This window comes from Tachypleus tridentatus, chromosome 6 (assembly GCF_004210375.1).
Source record: "Tachypleus tridentatus isolate NWPU-2018 chromosome 6, ASM421037v1, whole genome shotgun sequence".
NCBI lineage: Eukaryota > Metazoa > Arthropoda > Merostomata > Xiphosura > Limulidae > Tachypleus > Tachypleus tridentatus.
The window spans coordinates 80,173,432-80,196,600 of record NC_134830.1 but is presented as its reverse complement, the minus strand read 5'-3'; the positions used below and the strand labels follow the sequence as shown (position 1 = coordinate 80,196,600).

The 23,169-nt window shown below is 30.6% G+C and overlaps 1 protein-coding gene across 1 annotated transcript in view; it reads left to right on the top strand.

Moving 5' to 3' along the window:
* The first annotated feature begins 1,103 nt into the window (after positions 1-1,103).
* The window catches only part of LOC143252892 (GATA-binding factor 3-like), a 70,567-nt gene continuing 48,501 nt past the window's right edge, over positions 1,104-23,169 (top strand). Inside the window, exons 1-3 of the mRNA XM_076505711.1 lie at positions 1,104-1,194; positions 2,869-2,932; positions 21,420-22,291. Coding sequence (XP_076361826.1) covers positions 21,439-22,291 — 853 coding nt within the window. The 5' untranslated portion in view covers positions 1,104-1,194; positions 2,869-2,932; positions 21,420-21,438. The remainder of the gene's footprint in view (positions 1,195-2,868; positions 2,933-21,419; positions 22,292-23,169) is intronic.

The following is a 23,169-nucleotide window of genomic DNA, read 5'->3' as shown; positions in this document are numbered from 1 at the left end:
GGGTTAAACGCCTCATATGTTCGACCATTTCCTGAAAACGACACTCCCTAGTAGTACAAGACACTTTGATATAAATCCATCTTTAGAAGTTTTCAATTTCACTCTTTGTTCTTCTTTAAAAATTCGAGCGATGAAAATACTTAAAGGTTCAAAACATACTTACAATCTTGTTACAGACTAGGTTATTTAGAAATAACTCGTGATCTTGTTCCCTTTTTTAAAATCTCACTACACAAGTACCTATTAAATACTATATAATCTCAGTTAATACAAACAATATAAAAAGAATTTCAATATAACAATAAAAAACTATTAACAAGATCTTTGTAAAAGCATCTATGAAGCAAAAGAACTCCTTTGGTGTTTGGAGAGTACTTTTGGTTGGTAAGAAAGAAAAATGTATGGTGCAGTAGTGAAGAAAAACACTTTAATCTAATTAACCGTAGTTCATTTAATATGACACGCAACATAATGAAATATAAATTTATGAACTTATAAGAATGAGATTTTATTTTCTACAACAATGTAAGTTTTTGCGACCTCCTAAATGTTTCAAATGAGCGTATACCGGTAAAGATAACGGACATGATATGAAACAAGGACACGTGTGTACACATGCAGGTAAAGCTAACTTGTAAAACAGTTTATTTTCGCACCGAAACTTATGAACCTCTGTTGCATTTTCAGAGGTGTATGATTTTGATTTGGAAAGTTGAATAGTTTCCTAAATTAAACATAGTACTTTGGAAGAAATTATGGTATTAATCGAAGATGAACTGTTTTACAATGCTTTCATTAATACATGCATACCAGTATTTTTAAGAATACTTGGTAAAATTTGAAATCACAATACCTATACATTGAGAAGGCTCAGGTGTAGGTACCAAGTTTGCACAACTCTTATCTGCGTCGTCAAGGGAACGAACATATTTTCTGATCAAAGTCCTATGTTAGAAGCAACAAGCCAATAAGAGTTGATTTGATTTCACTATGACGCTATCTTCTTCAGGGTGGTTTCTTGACAAAGGTAGCCATTTTGATTCTTTGGCTGTAACGGTAAGATTCGGACCACTTTATTCCACGCGAAACTTTAAAAATTGCATGAATTACAGGTTTTCTTAAGAAAGTTAGATCAACTTGAAGAAACATTTAAAAATTCTGGTGGTGTCGAGAGAGTGGCTTCCAGCTTAACAGGTGAGTTGACTTGCTGATATGGTTAATCAGTTCTAAGATTAGCCAAAGCTGTATAATAACTTACGTTCAACTAAGATACTTTCACTGAAAGAGGCCAGTAGCTACTCTTAATCAGACTTGATACCGCAATCAGTATCCAATCTTATCTTCATTGTAATATCTGCTGATTTATCGTTGTTTTGCATTCTTATTCAAAAAACAGATTAATAGAATATCAATAAAATTGCCATACTTGAGAACCGGACTAAAATAATACCAAACAGTGGCTAGAAGTCCAACAACATCTTATTTAAGGTTGTGATAAGAAGTACTATGTATATTTTAATATAATATTAGCTTTACTCTAATAATTATAAAGATCGGAAAAGACTGTGTGGCAAAACCCAATATGGCGCCTCAAAACCGCGAAAATATACTGTCGAGAATGGTAAAGACTGACTTGCTTTGGACACAACCTCCAATTAACGTTCGTGATAAAACTGGTACTTTTAACAATGAATCAAAGTTGCACATACAAAGAGAGAAACTACTTTCGTTCTATGTTTATAGTTCAACAATAAAGTAGTGGTATCATCTAGATAAAAAACAAACACTCACCGTCTTATTGCTACAAACAACTGCAAATACAAAAAAGAAACACTTTGACGTAAGGTTTATCACTGTTTCATAAAATAACATGCAACAACGTTTGTTATGTTGCTAAATTATAAATATGCACGTGTTTAGAAAGAGAATATTAACATTACAAAGATGTAGGTTTAAAAATACTACTGAAGAATAAACCTAATTATATGAAATATCCGCAGCTATTCTAATGCCTATAGAAACCTGTCTATTTATTTATAAAAAAAATACTGGTTTTCATTTTGTTTGGTTAAAAACAGTTCCTAAAAATACAGACAAAATGGATAATAACGATACAACTGTCTAAGTTGTATTTTTTTATATTATGAATAATACTATGAGCAGGAATAAAAACATGCAAAACATTATACTTCTAACAAATTTCCTTACCATGAAATGAAGAAATTAAAATTAAAATTTTAATGGAATAAAATATTTCAGTCGCATCGTTGGCCTTGCAAATTGTTTCTGCTAAAGAAATGTGCCACTTATTTTGTTAACAGTTAAATTTGTAACAAATACATATTGACAAAGAATTTTATATTACAATTTTATATGAAAGAAAATTTGCTATATTAATATATTAATCTACCTCAATGATTTACTCAGTAGCAATTAAATAAGCATTTATAATTTACAAAAAAATCAGTTTCTTTCTAAAGCCGATTTTTGTGGATTGTTCAGTTTTTAACTAGAGGATTTTATTGTGACCTCTTAAGTTACTGTAACTAAATAGTGAACTTTTTTTTTTTAATGAAAGAAAGAACTATTATACCATAAAACTCTTATACTTTCAAGGCGAGAAAGCTGTTTAGTTACTAGATGAGGTGAAATATCACCTTTGTATGCAGAGTTTTTCGTGCCATTCCTCTGAATTAGACCTTTACGGATTTCAAATCAGATGTGTGTAAAAAAAAAAAAGAAAATAATCAGATGACATTTCACTGCAGCTAATATGCCTCATGGGTAAAAATTCTCGTTACGGCATCAAGAGTGAACAATTTCATTTAGTTTCAAGCAAATCTAATTGAAAGCTAAACCTAATTTCAGAACAAGATGAATCCACAATAGCTACAGGTTCGAAGAAAATTAGAAATACGAAACGACTTGGAAAGTAAGTGCATGTGTTAAAGTTACTAAAAGAATATAATTAAATAATTTAAAACTTGGATTTGGTTCGTGTACTATCATAGTAAGTTGGTATCAACATAAATGTAATTAAAGTAGTATCAAATTAGGTTTAATTTATGTATTTCTAAAAAGTTAGAACGCCTATTTTGCATATTAAATTGCTTATGTATTTTTAAGCCTGACGCTTTAGTCTCAGTTTTTGAATAAGAATTCTTTTTGTAAACATCAGTTAGAAATTTTTCGATTTACAAGCAATTATCTAAAGCAGCACGCTTGAAAAGTTAAAACTACGTCTTTATTTTTTTCAATAACCTTTTATCATTCACCACTAACGAAAATTAGTTTTGTAATTTTTATGGATTTGAACACTTAATTGTCGTTGTTGTTTTAAATTAAGCACAAAGCTACATAATGAGCTATCTGTGCTCTGCCCACGACGGATATCAAAACCCGGTTTTTAGCGTTGTAAGTCCGCCGACATACCGCTGAGCCACTGGAGGGCCTTAATTGTCTATTTGTTTAATAAACTTAAGTTAATAATTACACAAAGTTTACAAATATATCATTAATCCCTTAAACTACCCCCGGCACCCGTTGGTGCAACGGCAAGTCTAGGGATTTACAACACTAAAAATAGGGGTTCGATTCTCCGCAGTGGACTCAGCAGATAGCTCCCTGTAACTTTGTTATAAGGAAAACACACACACACTAAATAATATAATTGCAATACTAAGGCAATTGTATTTAAAAAGTGAAAACGTAATAATAATTTTGACTTAATACAAAAACGGTTTAAAGTTTTTCAGGTATTCATACACTTATAAAAGTGTTACATGTTAAATAGTTACAAAGCTGAATATTTTACAGCGCCATCTATTGCGTATCATATAAGTACTATCGGCACTTTAGATTAAATATAATTGCAATATTTTATTCACTAGAAAATGAATTAAAATTTTATTCACAGAACATTTTATTGATAGAAGCAGAGAAAATATTTAGCAATCTTTATTTGTGAATACACCATTTGGAGTAAACACAAAACAAATTGAAATATTTGACTCAGCTATATCTAAATAATATTATGTATATCAGAATAATACCTAGCAAATACAGAAATAAGCCAGCCTTGAGTAAAGAATGCTTTATTTTAAACAAGTGATAGGAGTTCCAATGGGAGCTAACTATTCAATTTGTATAGCAAATTTATATTTGTACTAGTATGAAAATATATTTATTGAAAACTATGCAAATCCAGATATTTTTACTTTAACTTGCAGATATATAGATGATTTAATTAGCATAACTAAATCTGAAATACATAATGTTATTGACACTATTTATCCAGCAGAATTTGAAATTGAAAGTACTCTAGATTTAGAAATTAAAGTAATTGATAAAAAGATAGCAATATAAATATTTTTGACAAAAAAAAAGATTTTGACTTTTTAATTTATGGTTTCCCTCATTGCCATATTCATCTGTTATAAACATTATAACTTCGCAGTTATTCAGATATTGTAAAATTTCTAAGAAATTACAATATTTTATTAATAAAAGTCTGCTGGCGGCGGAGGGTGATATAGATGTTGGATGTTGTGGGCTTGAGCACCCACATCTCGCTCTTTTAATTTCTGATCTTCTTATGTGAGATTAGCGAATTGGAGGTGAGGACTGATAGATGGTGTATCCCAACCGCAATGTGGGTCCTATTTCCGCAGTCCCCTCCAAAACCTAGGATACAATTTATAATCCCACGTTATAATTTGTACCCTAGGATCTTTTTAAACATATGCAGCATATTTTGTTTAATTTTAATGCGTTATGTTTATGGCTTAAAAATTTATGGTTATAATATATATATATATTTAAACTCCAAGTTACAAATTGTGGAGGATTAGAACATTTGTTTGTTGAATGTCTCTAATTCTTATTTACATAAAACCTTATTTTAGTACCTATATATTTTAAATATATTTTGTTGTTGAATTGCACGTATGAATTTTGGTGTTGTTTTATCACTTTCTATAAAAGGACCTAAATACAAACTATACATATTCTTGCACAAAGTGAAAAATGTATTGACGATGTCTCTTCCTCTAATCACAAGAAAATCTAGAATCCGCTTAACTTACATAGAAGCACAGAAATTGCACAGAATTATCTTAAAATGGTGCCGAATCACTTGTTGGATTAATAGTTTAAATTTGCTTGAATTATTTATTGACAATCATACTATTAGACAGTTAAATCAATGCATCCTTTATCCGTCACTGGTTTTCAATATTATGTCCTTTGAGGTATATATGCAAAGCGACCATCAAATAACATTTATGCTGAAGAGTGTATTATAAACATACTTAGATATGTCTATTTCACTGTCTACATAATCCCATACTGTGAAACACAATAGTTTCTTTTATAAGATTAGATAAGAGGAGAAATGTATCGGTGAATTAATGTATTAAACAACAATAAATCTTAGTATATCTTCCTATATTTGTATAAACAAATGATCAAATATTGTCTTTTATTATGTACGTACATTTAAGATTTATTGGTTTCATTCTTTGGACGTGAAGGCAGCTGATTACAGGTTCGAAGTTTGAGAAATAATTTCAGTACTTTCATACTCAGGTGAGTTTAAGATTATATCTAGTAATGTTAAGTACTTAAGATATGTTGTTATTGTAACTTGAAATATACTTTTTTAATAAAAAGCAAACTAACAGTAAAGACCAGAATAATACAACAACATAAGAAATAACATAGTTAACTTTACATAATTTACTCACTTACAGTACAGTTGATAATATTCCAGATAGATTTTTTTTCTTTTTTTTAGATGAGAGAAATGTGTTGGAATTAATGGAAAAGAAGCAATATTACGTGAAAGAAATATTATGAAGAATAACTTTGCAAATTAAAAGGCCATTGAATAAGATGAATAGAAAATTATGAATTTTGATTTAGGCAAAAACAAAAGACAGTTCAAAGTAACGGAATCACATATCTGCTAAACAGGTGATATTTGGAGTTTATAAGCTTGCTATAAGAGAATTTCGATAAGTTCCTTCAAGAAAGAGCATAAGACAAGGTAGGAGGAAGAATTAAGAGGACTGTGTCTTATCTTGACAGAGTTTTGGATAGAAGATATTCATGAGTATTGACGAGACTAGATCTTATGCACAGAGCGTTAAACAAAACAAGATAAGAAAAATATACCGTTGGTTAAAATGAAATATATATGGAGATTAAAAGAGTTATCTCAATTTAAATGTTAAGTTGCTAATTACGTAATAAAAAGGAAAGATGCTACAGTAAAACACATACTTGAATAAAACGGTTATAATTTAGAAGCATGCGAAACATTATTTCAAACTTCAGTTTACGGACGTAAGACTAACGGTCATCAGGGGCACAAAACTTAGTGTATCGAATGTTATATAACTTAAGTAGAGCCTGCAACACTTCAAACGAACATGAAATACTGTTTTCTACATGTAAATGTAATAATTACTGTTAGTGGCTTGTGCTATCAATATAAGAGTAATGAAATTAAAATAAAATCTACATATCTCACATTAATAGCTTGACACTAAAAAGAACAAATGATTTGTTACATCAACCTCTCTGTTCAATCCATCTGACGTCAAAGTCCCGAATCTCTCTATTTACAAACTTTGTAGCACAATCTTGTACTACGTTTGTCTTTAATTACTTTAAATGAAAAATTATTCCTTATTCCGGCTTTATCCCACTGTCGAAGCATTGAAGAAACGGAAAATGATTATTTGAAACTATATATACGAATGATATTCGCAGATGCGAGTACCTAGTGTTTACTCTGTCGTGTGAGTAACTTGTTTATTGTGTTTACAACACTGCAAACAATAAATAACATTTTTGTTGCACATATAATTTGCTGTTTTAGTTGATACACTCTCTCCCCGTGAACGAATTTGACAGGTAAAGTATATTGTCAAACAATAGTTCATTAGTTTTTAGCTAAAGTACTTTATTAAGTTCAAAGTAATTACAATGCAGTACATGTCAAAAATTAAATTTATAACTTTAACAAGTCCCTTGTTTGGTGTTGACAGCTATCTCGTATATTAAAATAGTCTCATAGCTGAAAAAAAAATTGCTTGGGTATTTTGGTATGCAGTGATTCCACATCCATCATTACTACTAGACTGTTTGCTAGAAGGTCATCAATGTATTAAGTTTTCTAAAATAGTTAACATAAAGCTGTGGTTTATTAATATAAGCACTAATATGCTCTGTAATATTCCACATTTAGATATTATAAAGTCTTCCAGGGTTATAATATTTGTAAATTTTGAATAGCAAATAGAATTTTCCACACTGGAGAAACTTTGGATTGTTTAAAAGCCATGTTTTATTGATCTTTTTTATGATTGAACATGTCAGTTTTTTAGAAACAAACAGCAGTCTAAGATTTGAACTAGAAATGGTAACACTATTTAGTTTACGTGTTTTTAAACTCAGTATCTTGTAATTTAGCTCTTCGTTTACATAGTCATCTTTACATTCCGGCTTCATAACAACATACGTTCTGTACTTTAACTATTTCAATGCTTGTTTCTTATTCGGTATTAATCTACTGGTTATGGCTTATTCAGCATTGCCCTATAATTTCATTTGTACATCATGTTAAAGCTGACAATCAGATTTTGTTACATTCTCACTTTGTTCACTGTTTGAACTTGTATTAAAAACTAAGTTTTCTGCCCAATAATATATCATCATTTTTTCATACAAAAAGGTAACGATTAAATGATAGAGTGATGATTGTCCTCAAGTAAATCTATTTATTCTATTCTTCCCAAAGCATGGCTACTTTTAATCATATCTTTTCTATTTTGACCTTAACTTGCACTGTTAAAAAAGATTTTAAATGTGTTGATACTGTCAGGAAAATTTGTGCACTTGATAGAAACAATATAAATTTTGTTTAACTATTTCTTTTGGCGTTCGTTTGTTGAGGTTTGTTCAACGATATTTAAGTCTATCAATCATTGAACAATCTAAAATATTAAAAATAGTTACAATGAGAAGAACAATGTATCTTATTCTTACTATTACTTCTGCTTTTGATTGAATTTTAAAGTTTTTGAACGATGTCTCTTTCTTCAACAAGAACGTTATCATAACTACATCCACAATATTCACATTTCATGTAAACAATACGTATACCATCTTGCATTTTCAACTGCGATTAGGGTAAACGCGATTTTCGGACATTTTACCAGTGTATATTGACTAGCGTAACACTATAGGTAAATTACTTAGTGAAGAACGATAGACATTCGCCAAAATCTTGACACAAATAGCTGGAGGGATTCATTTTCGAATGATTGTTTCTATAAGGGAGGTAAACCGAAGTACCCGAAATATGCATGTTCAAAAGCGCTAATACTCAGTTAGTGTTAAAAGGCAAATGTAGTGATTTTTATCGTTTGCAGAATACTGCGATTACCAAAACTGTCATTAATTTCTGTATGAATTCATGATTTGAGGATTAAATAACAGTTTAATATCAAGCTTGACTACTAAAATGATGATTTGAAATATAAACCGAACAGGTAAAATAAAGTGTGTTAAAAACAACGTTTCCGTGGCATGTCATATATGTTATAAAAGTTTATTTTCTTCCTGAGGTTCAGCTAGAAATATAATTCTGATGTGTTAAAAGGATGTAATCATTGTCTGTCAAATACGAGACCTTTTAAAAATAGGAATAAACAACACGCGCATTAAAAAGTTCTTTTTATAACGACGTTTGTTTAGATGCAAACTTCAGTTTCTGCAATGTTAGACATAAGCAAATATTTCTAAAATTTTCGTTTAAGTTATTATACATTGTTAAACTATAAGCCTTATTTAATATACGAAAACGGTGGTCTTAAGCGAATATGTAAATATTAAGCTTATTTTACTACACGCAATGATAAAGATAATAAATAAATTAAATAAATTTATGTTTGATTTTAATATTCATACAAACCTACTCAAGTATTTCGCTAGTAGTCCTTAATTTTGAACTAATAGCATAAGATGAAAGTAGCCAGTCAACAACAGCAACCACCATTTATCCAAGAGTTGAACTTAACCGCCACATTTAAAAAGTACACTTGGCCCCAAAGCTCGAAATGTAATTTTTATTTCCAAAACAGAAAAAGAACAATGGATCTTCTCATCAGTTGTAGAATTTTGGAGACTCAAATAAAAAACTTAAGGATGAAAAACGATCCTGTAAATTCTAAATTAATATAGTATGCACACATTTTCTGCACGCTAGCCTCGTACTCGTTGAAAATTATTGGTTAACATTGTTTTATAAAAGAAGCAACCTTATCTCACACGATATAATTTAATCCAAAGTCGTCTCAAAGAGTAAATATGTTTAAGGATATATGAACAGTGATGTCTGGAATCACAACAAAAACTTATCAATTTTTTTTTCTAATACGTCACGATTCCTCAATTTTGTTTATCGCTGACTATTTAACCGCCACACTTACAAAGTATCCTTGGCTCCAAAGTTCGAAGTGTAATTTTTATTTCCAAAACTTGTGTACTGGTGTTAAGAAGAGTATTGTTTAATTTATAAAATTTTGCATGGAAACAATTAAGTTTAACATACATGTAACATACAGACTTATTAAGTTTGTTCCTTAAAAATAAAACAAATTATTTTTTTAGGTATATAAATAGATATTTAATTAATATTTAGTTTAAAGCGTTTCTGTTTATGTATAATCTATATAAACTAGAAACTGTTATATAGAAGGGTAAAGAACATTGTTAGTAATCGTGTTTACAAAGCGATGTGTACGTCTTAGATTATTGCAGAAATAGTATGCTAAACTGTAGTATTTCCAAACAGAAAAACAAGATTCCATGCAAGCAATCTATATCGCTAATATAAACCAATTTCGCAGACACATACATTATAACATGAACAATATCTCTAGTTTACATTTTACTACAAATATAGATTTATTGATTAATACATTACCTATAATACAAGTAATAAATAGTTGCCCTCTTATATATTGAGAGATATTTATGATTTATGGTTTATGGCTATCTAATGGTGACCTAATAGATTCAAAATGCTCCCCAGTGGCAGCAGTATATCTACGTACTTGTAACGCTGAAAAAAAACTGGGTTTCGATACTCGTGGTGGGCAGATCACAGATAGCTCTTTGTGTAGCTTTATGCTTAATTACAAACAATAACAACAAGAAGATCCAAAATAATTTCAGCTTATACGTTTAATCAATCAAAATTTAACCACATTTATCAACATAAGTATTGAAGCAGTATTTCAAACAGTTGATCACTTATCAAAGAGATAAAGGGAATTAGTATAAAGACCACTTTGTTTCTTCGAATCATGATACGAATCTTGTGAACGTAATTCTTTACGATAAATAAAGTATAAGAGCAGTCACACAGAGTAATTAGAATTCCTTAATACCTTGAAGTTACTATTTTTAACGAAGCTACAGTGAAATTAACGAAATTTATTTTTACATTTATAACTTAACTTCAAAAGTAAAACTTCAAAGTTTTAGCTTCTTAATGTATCAATATGCATCTTCAATGGATGTTTTTTTATGTTTCACGTCTTAAATTAAGCATGCAGGAATGACTTTCCAGTACATGTCACTTAACTTTTACTAACTCATGTATTAGTGTTCTTATCGCTTTCCGAGATGTCGAGAAAACCCGCTTTAGAGAAAAATATATATCTAAAAACGGCTGGTATGGGTTGAGAAAATTTTTTATGTGGAGAAGCGAACAACGTTTCGACCTTCTTCGGTCATCGTCAGGTTCACAAAGAAAGAAAGATGTAACTGACCGATAGCTGGCCACATGTTTGAAGGGGTTGTGTAATTGAGTGTAGGAATGTAGATGGCGTGCTTAGATGTTTGATTATGTTTGTTAACATAGGTATCAAGATGTTCCTTTGTATTGGTTTACTTTAGGGTTGAGCTGTTGTATAATTAAGGCTTCGTTAATTTTGCGTTTGTTTATGTTAGTTTCTTTATTTAGTATTTGGGTGTTTTTTATATAGTTATGTTGTGTTTATTTGATTTGTAGTGTTCGAAAACGTGTGAAGGTGACTTTTTGTGTTCACTGAATTTATTCCCGACATCAGCAGAAAAGTGACCAACATTTAGCAAAAACTAGTACCAAAATATGAGATTCCAGTTAATACCAATTTTTTTTTCAAAAACTTCGCACAAAACTAAGATCTATACTATGTAAAAACTACACCGACAAACACAACACCAACATTATTTATAAAATACAATGTGATAACTGCCACGACTTCTATATTGGAGAAATAAGTAGGAGAATGGAAATCAGATTCAAAGAACACAAAATGTCACCTTCACACGTTTTCGAACACTGCAAATCAAATAAACACAACATAACCCTAGAAAACACCCAAATACTAAATAAAAAAACAAACATAAACGCAAAATTAAAGAAGCCTTACTTATACAACAACTCAAGTCCAAATTAAACCAATACAAAGGAACACCTTTATACTTATATTAATAAATATAATCAAACATCTAAGCACACCCTCTATATTCCTACACTCATTTACACAACCCCCTTCAAAAATGTGGTCATCTGTCGGTCAGTTACCTCTTTTTTTCTTTGTGAACCTGACGATGACCGAAGAAGGTCGAAACGTTGTTCGCTCCTCTACATAAACAATTTCTGAACCTATACCAGCCAATTTTTACATATATATTCTTATTGCTTTATTATTTACTAAAATACTTTTCCAATGCATATGCCATTTTTACATTGTCGATATCTGCTTCAAAAATTTTGTGACGAGAAACAGATATTAAACTTTACTTTTTGAAACCTTTTAAGGTAGTTTGTTAAAATTAAATTAACATATTTTAAAGCACAACCAACATTTTTTTTTATATAATTAGATCTGTGCTATAAAACAACAGCAAAATTCCGCCTTACTGCTTTGGCTGAAGAACATAAGGTCGTTTTATATCTTGAGGTACGATCTTCTACAAGTTTCAGTCCAAAGTGTTTGATGCTTAATACATGCTATTGAAATGTTTTAAAGATGGAAAATACTTAATAGTAAAAAAAGATATCATGAGCTCTGTACCATTTCGATAATGCTTAGCAGTAAAATAACTTAGTTTTGCGGATGTTATTAGCTATAAATCTACAAAGTTCCTAGTACGAGAAAAATTAACAGGCTTATACTGCAGATGTGGATACATAAAAAAGCCAGTAAATATATCATCAATAATCTGCCATACATGTTTTGTCATACATAAAAACACATATTTCTAGTACAAAGGAAGCTAACATCTCAATGTCTGTTCGTCGCAAAGTTTCTGAAAGTTAGATGTTGTACGGAGGTTTTAGATAAAAACAAATTAATACGTTAAACATTACACACCACTATAGACTTCAGAGGATGCGCAGGTACGTTGGATTTTGGTTTTAGATTGAATTTTGATACGCCTACTTGTGACATTGAAGAGCAGAACAAACATGAACACTTATGATATATTTGTATTTTAGTAAGTTTCTTATGTATCTACCTCGCCATAATAAAGTTTTACTTCTAATTGATACAGCGTGACAGTGTTTATCAAATTAATTCGAAAATTCAAAGTTTCGACTACTATTTATGTTAATGCCATGAATTGAAGTTTTTATTTTAGGCCGTGAGCTTACATATATACTTTACTAATTTTTAGGCCACCGACAGTTAACACTTTTACATTTGAAAACATTTTTTCTTGATTATTAACAGCTGCTGATTAATAATAATTATCAGTTAGTTGTGGTAGAATGAAGTTATGAAGTATACAATGAAATAGAGTATACATTTGATATTACCTAACATAAAACTTATATAGTTCTCCTTAACAATTATAATTAATGAATAATCAATTATAATAGTGGATTTGTAAGTGTGGTCTTTGTTTGAACTCCCTGCCTCAGAAAAAAAGGAAAATAAAAAATAATTCTTTTGATAAAAATTATGAAAATAAGTTTAAAGTATTGGAAACAGTGATATTTAATTATATATGTTTAAATTCAGTAAAAAATAAATCAGGACCATGATTCCGATCTTGGCTGGCTGATAGTTTTTATTATGGTCATGGTTAATTTTTCATTAAATTAAAATTCAGCATTTATTTTTATTATTTCTCATACTCTTTCCTCGTTGTAACACACATTTAAGTTTAAATTTATTTTAGTTATTCGATAATATAATTTACATCATCTTTCGAGGACGTCGTGATTTCTGCACTAATAGTGGACAATTATAATTAATTATTCCCTAAACTAGCTTTTCAAAGCACCCAGTTTCCATAGTTATGCTACTGTAGAGAAAATAAATATTATCTTCTTCAGAAACTATTTTAATATTGAAGATATAAAAAATGTTTCTTCCCTTTCGGTTTAAACGATACAGATCTAAAACAAGTACTACGTTCAGTGACCAAACGCAATGTATGACTCTAACCTTCAATTGTCATTGGCAGTACTAGTTGTCATCGACGAGGATGTTGTACGCATTATAAACCATCAAAGAGCTATTCAAGTTATCTTCTCTTGAACTGTTTATGTAGCTGACAGTTTCACCTATTTTGGAAAAAAAACAACGTTATCATTGACATTATACTCACATTAAAAAAACTTCATATGAAGCTGAAAATGGCAAAGTACCCAAAGCTGGAGGTAAGCTAATAACGAGCATTCATAGGATAGATGTAACTTAATGCGATAAACTAACTTCTGGGTTACGTCAACTATAAGCTAAGGTTATGACTGCTTTATAAGTCTAAAAATATTTAAATTTTTCAATTGTGTTTTGATATGCTAAAAGGTATACTTTAAAAATGTGACAGGTAATAATAATTGCCCATTTTGGGATGAACAGAGCACAGAAATATACGTTCAGATACCTTTTGTTACTTTAAATGTAACGTATCAGCCTGAATTTAATAACAATATAGTAACTAGCTACTCAAGATTAAGCAATACACTGCTAACCACTTGTGTACACGATGTTCTAAGTATAGATCTAAACCGAGTAACATGGCTTTGTGATAAACAACGCATTTAATCATGCACGTAGTTGCCCAGAAACCACGCCATGTACAACTAACAAGAATTGTAAACTACAATATTATTAGTCCAGAAATTGTTCTATTTTATTATAATTCGTCAAAAAACCATATTAACAATAAAATATAACCAGTGTCTAATTCAGAATATATGCTACATACTTCTACATCTGTTCAGAACCAATACTCTCCTTTGAAAATCATATTAATTTAAGTCATACACTATCTACTGTACTCCTACGAATCCAGGCAGAAGTCAAAATATCGTTCTATCATCATACTGAAAGTATTTATCACAATTCCATCGGTTCATATCTTAGTGTAACTGCTATATTTCTATTAACCAAAAGCTATAGTGGTGTAGCGGTTACATCCTTGTATCCTGAAAATTTACACGCTTAAGCACATCTTCATTATTTGGAATTATACCACAATCGTAACAGTCCAGAATTAAGATTATCATGTCATTATTTAACCGGAAATTAGTTAATTTTTACACTACCTATAGTTCAGAAATCAGACCATTAAAATGTCTAATAGCTTTCATTAAAGTGTAATATTTTGTTCCTTAAAGCTGGAAAGCTTCCTACGCATACTAACTGGACAGATACTTTAGATAATTAAGCTATGACGTTTCGACTGTAATAATCCTTAGATTTCACTACTTTGATTATTACACAAGGACAAATTTTAGCAGAATTATTCAGTTATCCCAATCATTTTGTGTAACTCAGAATCTGCCTTGAAATTTATTTTTTTTAAGATGGCGATTTGTAACGAATTTACCAGGAAAATTTCATACGAACTTTGAAAACTTTCTAAAAATGTAAGAACAGGTAAGACTCGGCTCACAGATATATTAACCAATCACATTTTTGTTTTTTTACCAGTTAACCTACTGTGTCTTGAGACTCGCATAAAAATGGACAGTTCCAGCAGAAAACTGGCAGTAAAATTCACAAATCGATTTACATAATTCAGTCCTCCTAGTTTCGTTTTTAATAATCAGTGAAATTAAAACTGTCTTTCCACGATAGAAGTGTGTGTTCATGTGCTTTCTTATAGCAAATCCACATTAGGCTATGTGCTGAGCCAAACAAGGGAAATTGAACCCCTGATTTTAGCGTTGTAAGTCCGTAGAGTTACTGCTGTATTAGAGGGGGATAGAAACCCGATATCTTTTACTGATTAAACAATATGCTTGATCAACAAAGTAATAGGTTCAAATTCTACCATATTTAAATTTTTATTTCTTCGGAAGAATAGCATATTCATGAAGATTCCTTTCAGTTTAAAAACATCTTTTATATCAATACCAACTATTATATAGATACATATGTATATATTTTTATATTTTGGAGAGAAAACTATAATGGTAGATATTATAGTGGAGAAAAATAATCGAAAACCAATTATACATTCGAAGCAGTTTAGTTTGTAGTCGCCTTACATATATCTCTAAGCATTTTTAAGTTAATGTATGCAATAAACCGCAATTTGGTAAGTATTTAGAAAATATATAACATGTTCTTTGATGTTCACAGCAGAAAACACAAGAACCACAATTACACAATACCTATTATCTACGAGTTATCGACAAATGATTAAAGCAAAGCTTTATTTTAAACTTTAATGTAATAACTACTGTTAAGAATATACGCAAATTTGCAGTAAAGACGTAATTTTGAAAAATAACCAACCAAGTGGGCTTGTAACAGTATCTAGCATTTTGTTTTTACGCTCTTTATAAAAGTATTATTTAGCAGTACATTTTTAACTCAGGTTCGATCAAATTATTTTACAACTGTGTGTGTGTGTATATATATATATAATAATTATGCATGTTTTATTGCATCCTCTAATTTTATAAAAACAAATGTTTGAGTTATACCGAGACTGTTGGAAAAACAGAGGAAATTGTTTAAGAAATTCTGTAATGTACGACAATCATTATAATGAAGATTTTCTTTACAGAAACTGCTGAGTCTTTGGTTTACCAGATTTATGAGGATTCACATACAAAGTACAATCCATTCCTGGTTCTCTCATCTCAATTATACCTCAAAGATAAAGAGCTTAAAAGAAGAGTGTTGATTAACAGGAATTTTTTACTGTTTTTGAACGCTTCGATAACTTGATAGCATTTAAAAAAATGTGATCCGAGTTATGTACTGAAATGTATATATTTTCATACTATAAGTTCTCTAAAATAAAAATAAGAAGAAAAAAAATGAAAAGGAGCAGCAGTTCTGAAAAAATGCTCAATTTTTAAACGTGTCATGTGGATGTTTTAAGGAAAAATGTAAATTTGTAGATGACATCATTTTATATGCAACTACTATATTCGCTTTTTTCATGTTATTATAATTTCACTAAATTGGTAAAAAAGAAACATCAGCGTAATTAAAATAAATAATTTAATTTTCTGTCTAATCTACACATTTGTCTAAAAGCCATTTGTTTTATGAAAATGTGTAGAAGGGGCGTTGCATACGTATATGATTCATAAAAAAGGTATTCAAATAGATTTTAATGCATTAAAACATGATTTTTTTTTTTGAACAACACATCGATTTTATAACTAAATATTGAGAATTAATTCCAATTGTGACCTATCATAAAAGAAAACACTGCGCTTGTTTGGTCGTTGATAGTTGAAAAAAAAGTAAAAATCTGGCAGGGCAAAATTAATTTATAAAACCCTAGAGTCGCTTAATATAACGTCTCCAGGTGGTTGAGCGGTAAATCTAAAGTTTTGTAACACTAAAATTTGTATTTCGATACCTGCAATGAGCAAACCACAGATAGTTTATTGTGTGGCTTTTAATAAAAAACTAATATATAATAGTGTTATTAAGGGATAGCTTGCATTTACTGCGTGTTGTGTGTTCGAGCTTGTTTAACACGTTGGAAAAATTTTCACTGTTCTTTACCTCTGACCATCTCGAATAAAGATGAAATGATATGAGATTTGCAAAAAAATTAAACAACATATTTCATAAAGTTAGTAAGAAAAAAACCAAAGGTCTTGCTAATTTCCGTCCTTGTGAAACGAAAGCCGAGGGTATAACGTAGGTAGCTAAAACATGCATTCGTAAGCAACATTTTAGTTTAAAATCATTTTTAGAATGTGTTAATAACTGTTAACAAATTTATCATTTTCTACGTACTATGCAGTCATGTCTCACAGTGAAGAATTTTTATTAGTGTCTCTGTTGGCTGTCAGCACTAAGGTGAATTGATTAAAGCACTGCAGAACATGGAAAATGTGACATCATGAAATTAGAAAAAAAAAACAGTATGAACTTAATTTTGTAATACGATATTTTAATGAGTTACTGCCTACTTTGTTGTTTGTTTAGAAAAGGAGGACACTATATAAGTTTCAAAGTTTAAGTGTTGTGAACCAACTGCACTGAAATATTTCGAGAATAATAAAAATGTTAATTTAGCAAGTGTTTATGAATCAATATTTTTTACTATTGATATTTGCTGAATTTTCTTTATGTTTACTAGAGAAAGAAAGACCAAATAAATAAAATCCCAATACTGAAACTCCATTTTAAAATATTTATCTTAGTTTTAATCTTTTTTGCTGATTATCGCAGTTAAGAATAGTTTAAACGCCGAAAGTCGACGATATTTATTAGAAAGCTAATAATCCTAAATATTATTATAAAAACAAATTAACTATTATTTTAATTAAAGTTTTAATACCCCTATCAGCTGTTCTTGTGAATTGTTTTACCGTAAGTAGTTTTCTCGTCATCAAGAAACAAGTCAACTGCAGATTTTTTTCTTTATTTATTTCGGCTTAAAATTAGAAGTGTATGATAAATACCACTGCAGATTTATCTCTTGTCTCGCACAAGTCACTGCCCAACGTTTTGTTTATTGCCACCACTTATCAGTTGGACTGGGAGATGAGAAACAAAGCACTTATGAAACTATATTTATTTATGTAGTATAATATTGTGAAATTTACGATTTGAACGTCGAAAGCCAGCGAAGTATTGGAAAAAAACAGTAGGCCTAAAAATTGCTATATAAACGAGAAGTGAACTGCAAGTGTATAAATAGTATAAAGTACGATACTGAATATGTAAATTGCATTTTGTAAGATCTCCTGTCTCTGATCGTCTAACCCCACTAACGTGTTCTGGTATTTAACAAAAAACTTATTGGATGCTGATTTACGGTAAATAAAGGAGAGAACTGAAATTCTATTTTTTACACACTTCTGGTTTCTAGCTGCAATGAAAACATTTAGAGAAATGTGGTGAAACAAACATCTACAGTTAACTTGTTATTTTTTTATCAGTTAAAAATGAACAAATTCCTAAATGTTGTTAATCTACAGTTTCATCTTCCATGTAAATGTAAACAATATTTTACGAGATTGACTGTAAGAATGTTTTTCAACAACCAGAAGGACGACGGTAAAAGTAACACGTTTGAAATCCTTCACTGTATTTCACAAGTTGGATCGTGATACAATAACTCAGTCCTGATATTTCAAGATAAAAATACTTAATAGAAAGAAAAGAAAGCTCCTTTTAAACTCGTTTTCAATCAGCTTGTTTATTTATTGTTAAGCACAAAATATGCAACTGGCTATCTGTACTGTGCCCAAGGCGACTGTAGAAACTCGATTTTTAGCGCTATTAGCCCTTAGACTTACCACAGAGCTGCTGTTTAATCAGAATTATTTAATTTTCACTTTCATTGGATCATTCAGTTACGATTGTCTTCGAATATTTGTATAAAACGAAGAAGATTTAATTCTATACAAATTCCTTATTATATATAATGATAGATTGTTTCAAATGCTTATCAGTGTTTTATAAGTACAATAAGTTCGGTTTGGTATTTCTTACTGGGATATTTTTCTGAACCAAATAAACATGAATATCAACACAAACATTATAATAGTATATGCACACACACGTTGTAAAAAATTGGTATCTTTAATTTGTTTATATGTTTGTTTTTTGTTAAGCACAAAGCTGTGTTCTTCTCATCACGGGTATCGAAATTTGTTTTAACGTTTAGATTTCTAGACTTATCGCTTAGCCATTGAGGGGTTGGTATTTTTAGTAAAATAGAAAACTAAATAGATGCAAAAAATATTCGAAATAAAATGTGCAAGCTATAGTTGACAAACAAATACTGCTCAGTGATCTTGCTCACAAGAAAAGTTTATGTGTTGTTGTTTTTCTTGTTCGGAAATCTGTCTACACACTGACAGACTGAACAGTGTATGCCTGTGTTTTATTAATAAGAATTTCTGAGTGAAAGTAAAGGAAGTGTATAATAATATGTCAACCACATTACACTGCCATATCCAGTCTCTACAGAGCCATTGAACTGTATATCTATCAAAACATATTTTATATTATTATAACAAGATTATTTCACATGACGTTTTCAATCTTGAAGTATAATTATGTAACTATAACACTAAAATATTCTCAGGCTTCATTCTGGAGTTTTTTAGAGATTGGTGAAAAGTATATAAATCAGGAGATTTCTCAAATCATTATGTTTATAATAATATTTTGTACATATCATAATATGCCAACATATATTTCAAATGATCCTAAGATTAGGGATATTGTTCAAATTACAAAAATTATTTTTGTTTTTTTTTCAATGTAGTCTACGGAGATATCAGTCATTTGATACACTCATGTTACCATTACACTTTAACAGGGTGAGAAATTAATTTGACAAGACACGTAGTTGACAACTTATATGAATCAGCATTATTTTTTTTTTTTTTACAAAGAAAAAAACACACTTAAATTGGAAACCTTAACCTATGTATTGAAAATACTTCTTCAAACCTATAAGCAGTTTTATCAAAATTGTACCCCGTTTTCTACTCATAAAGTATATGTGTGTACAATAAACAATGAACTTCATGTTGTTAGAGATGTAATGCTACTGTTAAGGCATTTTTCCGTGTTAACGAGAGCCCAACAACTTTGAGTGAATTCTGCATAACCCACACTAACATAAACTAAGTTACATCATTTTTTGATATGGAAGCAAACTTTACATCTAACAATGACAACATTGATGTCTGAAAACTTTAAAATACGTTTATTTATTATTTATTATAAAGATAAACAACGGGCTACTTTTGCCCTGCCCAACAAGATGTTTTCCGTTATAAATCCTCATAGTGACCACTAAGTCAAATGAGAGAAAGGAAACATATATAGAGTTTTAAAGCATATATCAATCGTAAAAGACAGATTATTTACCTAATCCATTATTCCTTTTCCTGAACAATTACTCAAGTGTTTAATAACATAATTCTAAAGAACCTTTAGGTATCTTTTTTATGCAATTATTCGCACTTCATAAGTCTAACACTAATGAAGTTTACCATAAAATTGCTTTAAATCACAATAATACGCTTTTAGCATATGAATAGATGAAATATTCAACCACAAGTAATTTTGGCATTTATTGTGTAGTTTCAATTTAATACATTGAAATCACTTTTGCTTTTTAAATAGTTTTACACCTTAAAAATAAATACCGATAGGAATGTTAGCGCGGGTATAGACTGCCAAAACACCCTGAAACATTTAGTAAATTTTTAAACTTAAGGAAGTTTTCTGCATGGATGAAACATGATTGTTAGAGTAACAAATGTACGAAGTTCATCTTTTATGTTGTTATAATAATTTTCACGTTTCTCTTAATATATTTTACTTAGTAACAAAATGCTAACATAACCATACATCAAGCTTTCAGTAATTAAGAAGAATTATCTATATTAAATATTCGTTAGTCTTAATGATTAATTGCGACGAATACGCGGTATGTCAATTAATACTTACTATTTCATAGTTTATTATTTTCTGTCTGCCTACTGCACCACTAAATCTAAATATCTACTAATGCGATTTTATGATGTATTTTTAGCTGAATATAATTTTCGAGCACATATAACGCTCTCTTTAATTTTTTAAATTTTTAATAGGAATTATGGTAAATTATAGTTAGTAAAACAAATGCTCCTAAAATGATTGTTACTGTTCAAAGAAATAATTGAAAGTAATTGTTTGCTTACATATTTATATCGAAGGCATAATGATACATTTTAACTTTCATAATTCCTTCTGTATAAATGTATATTATTTTTACTTTTTCATACAAAATTAATGTAATTTTTGTTCTTGTCAAGTACAACAATAATATTCTTAGCGGATTTTCGCATAAAAATATAAAATATATTATATACGTTTTTCGCGAAGTTATTTGGGTGTAATAAAATATTTTAGTTTTTTACGTTTAGCGGACATGGACAATACTGGTCAAGAGCAAGGTCTGGCTGAGTCGAAAGAGCTTCAGTCAAGTACGAGCGAGCACACCCCTACGGTCAGTCCAGCCCCGCCTCCTCCACCACTCATCTATTCTTCCGCCGTCTCTCCGATTCCAGACGCCAATCAGCAGGAATCAGCCAATCAGTATTCAACAGTTACCGTGGTGCCTGTTGGTCCTCCGCCCCCTATTGCTGTAGCCGTTTCTACAACATTGCCTCTAGACGGCACTGATGCGCTCCCTGGTGGCGGAGAACGTGAGCTGCAGTACCAGACTTTAAGCAGCGCTGGCGGAGAGTCCAGTTTGGCGATGGTCAGTCCCTTTACCAGCATGGCTCCAGTGGCCTATAGCGCAGCCAGCAGTCCAACGTATGGTTCTTCGCAGCCCTATGTTACCCGAGACGTCTTACAAATGGGGAGTAAGTTTGGCCCTTCCTCTGTAGGGTTCAGCTACGGCGCTCACGGCGAGCCCTACGCTTCGAACCTGACTCCCACAATGTATCCCTCTACACCTACTGCTGTGACCATGTTGCCTGTCCAGTACATGAACGTCCAGGCAACCCAGGCGGCCGGGCAAGCCATGTGGACCTCCCCTGGGCCGCCGACCGATCACTATCAACTCACGACAAACTATGGAGTACCTGGTTCAGCGATGGCTACTCCTCTCGCCGTAGCGCAGACCGATCACACGGATCTCTCTCGGCACAACGGGATTACATCGCTATCAGGCTCCTACTTCCGGCCAGAGGTTGGCAGCTGGGGGCTCTGTGACAGTAGCATACAGCAACACACGGCGGTCTACCCAGATAACATGGGACGTAGACTTGGAACAGGTTAGTTGAAACTATATTGTCAGATTTGTTGTTCCTAAACCCGCATGATTTGAAAACACGTTGTTTAGAGTAAGGTCACTGTACCTTATTTTTTATGGATTCTTTAAACAAGTATACGTTTTAAATACTCCTAATATATCTTAAGCATTTAGTTTCGTTTTGAGTTTACTCACTGGTAAAGTATATTTTATTACAATATTTGACTTTTACAGTAAGTAAGATTAGTCTATAGAACAGGTACAAGTTTCGATCACTGGTACGATCATTATCAATGAAACAGGTTTTTACCATAAAGAATTTTACTCTTACTCAGTGTTTGATAGAAACCATGATACATACTTAAAATTGCTTTCTTATATCTAGCAATCTATACTGAATGATCCATATTAGAAAACTGAATTTTATTAATATATTTTTAATATATTAGTTATCTATGCGCTTTTTTACAATTATCATTTAACTGTGTACTTCCTGGTAACACCACTATTTTGTTCTAACACTATTTTAAAGCATCTGTCACCATAATTAACATAAAAGTTTAACAATTAGCCTAAAATCACTTATATAGAGAGCATCCACAAAACTTCTGTGATCTGTATAAGAAGTGACTAATATGCTTTATCAATATTGTTATGACGTTACTATGCAGCCATTTTGTAAAACAAATTATGTTCTGTGTAAAAGTCTGTGAAACACAAAATTTTACATCGGTTTAAAACCTTATAATACATATAGCAAAGGCCTCATATTAATGTAATAAGTGATTATTAGGAAACTTTCAAAATGATTAACATAGGTGTATTTCAGAGAGACATTAAGTAAATAGCAATTAACTTGGTGTATTTGTGACAGAAGAAAAGAACAGTATCTCAATGTTT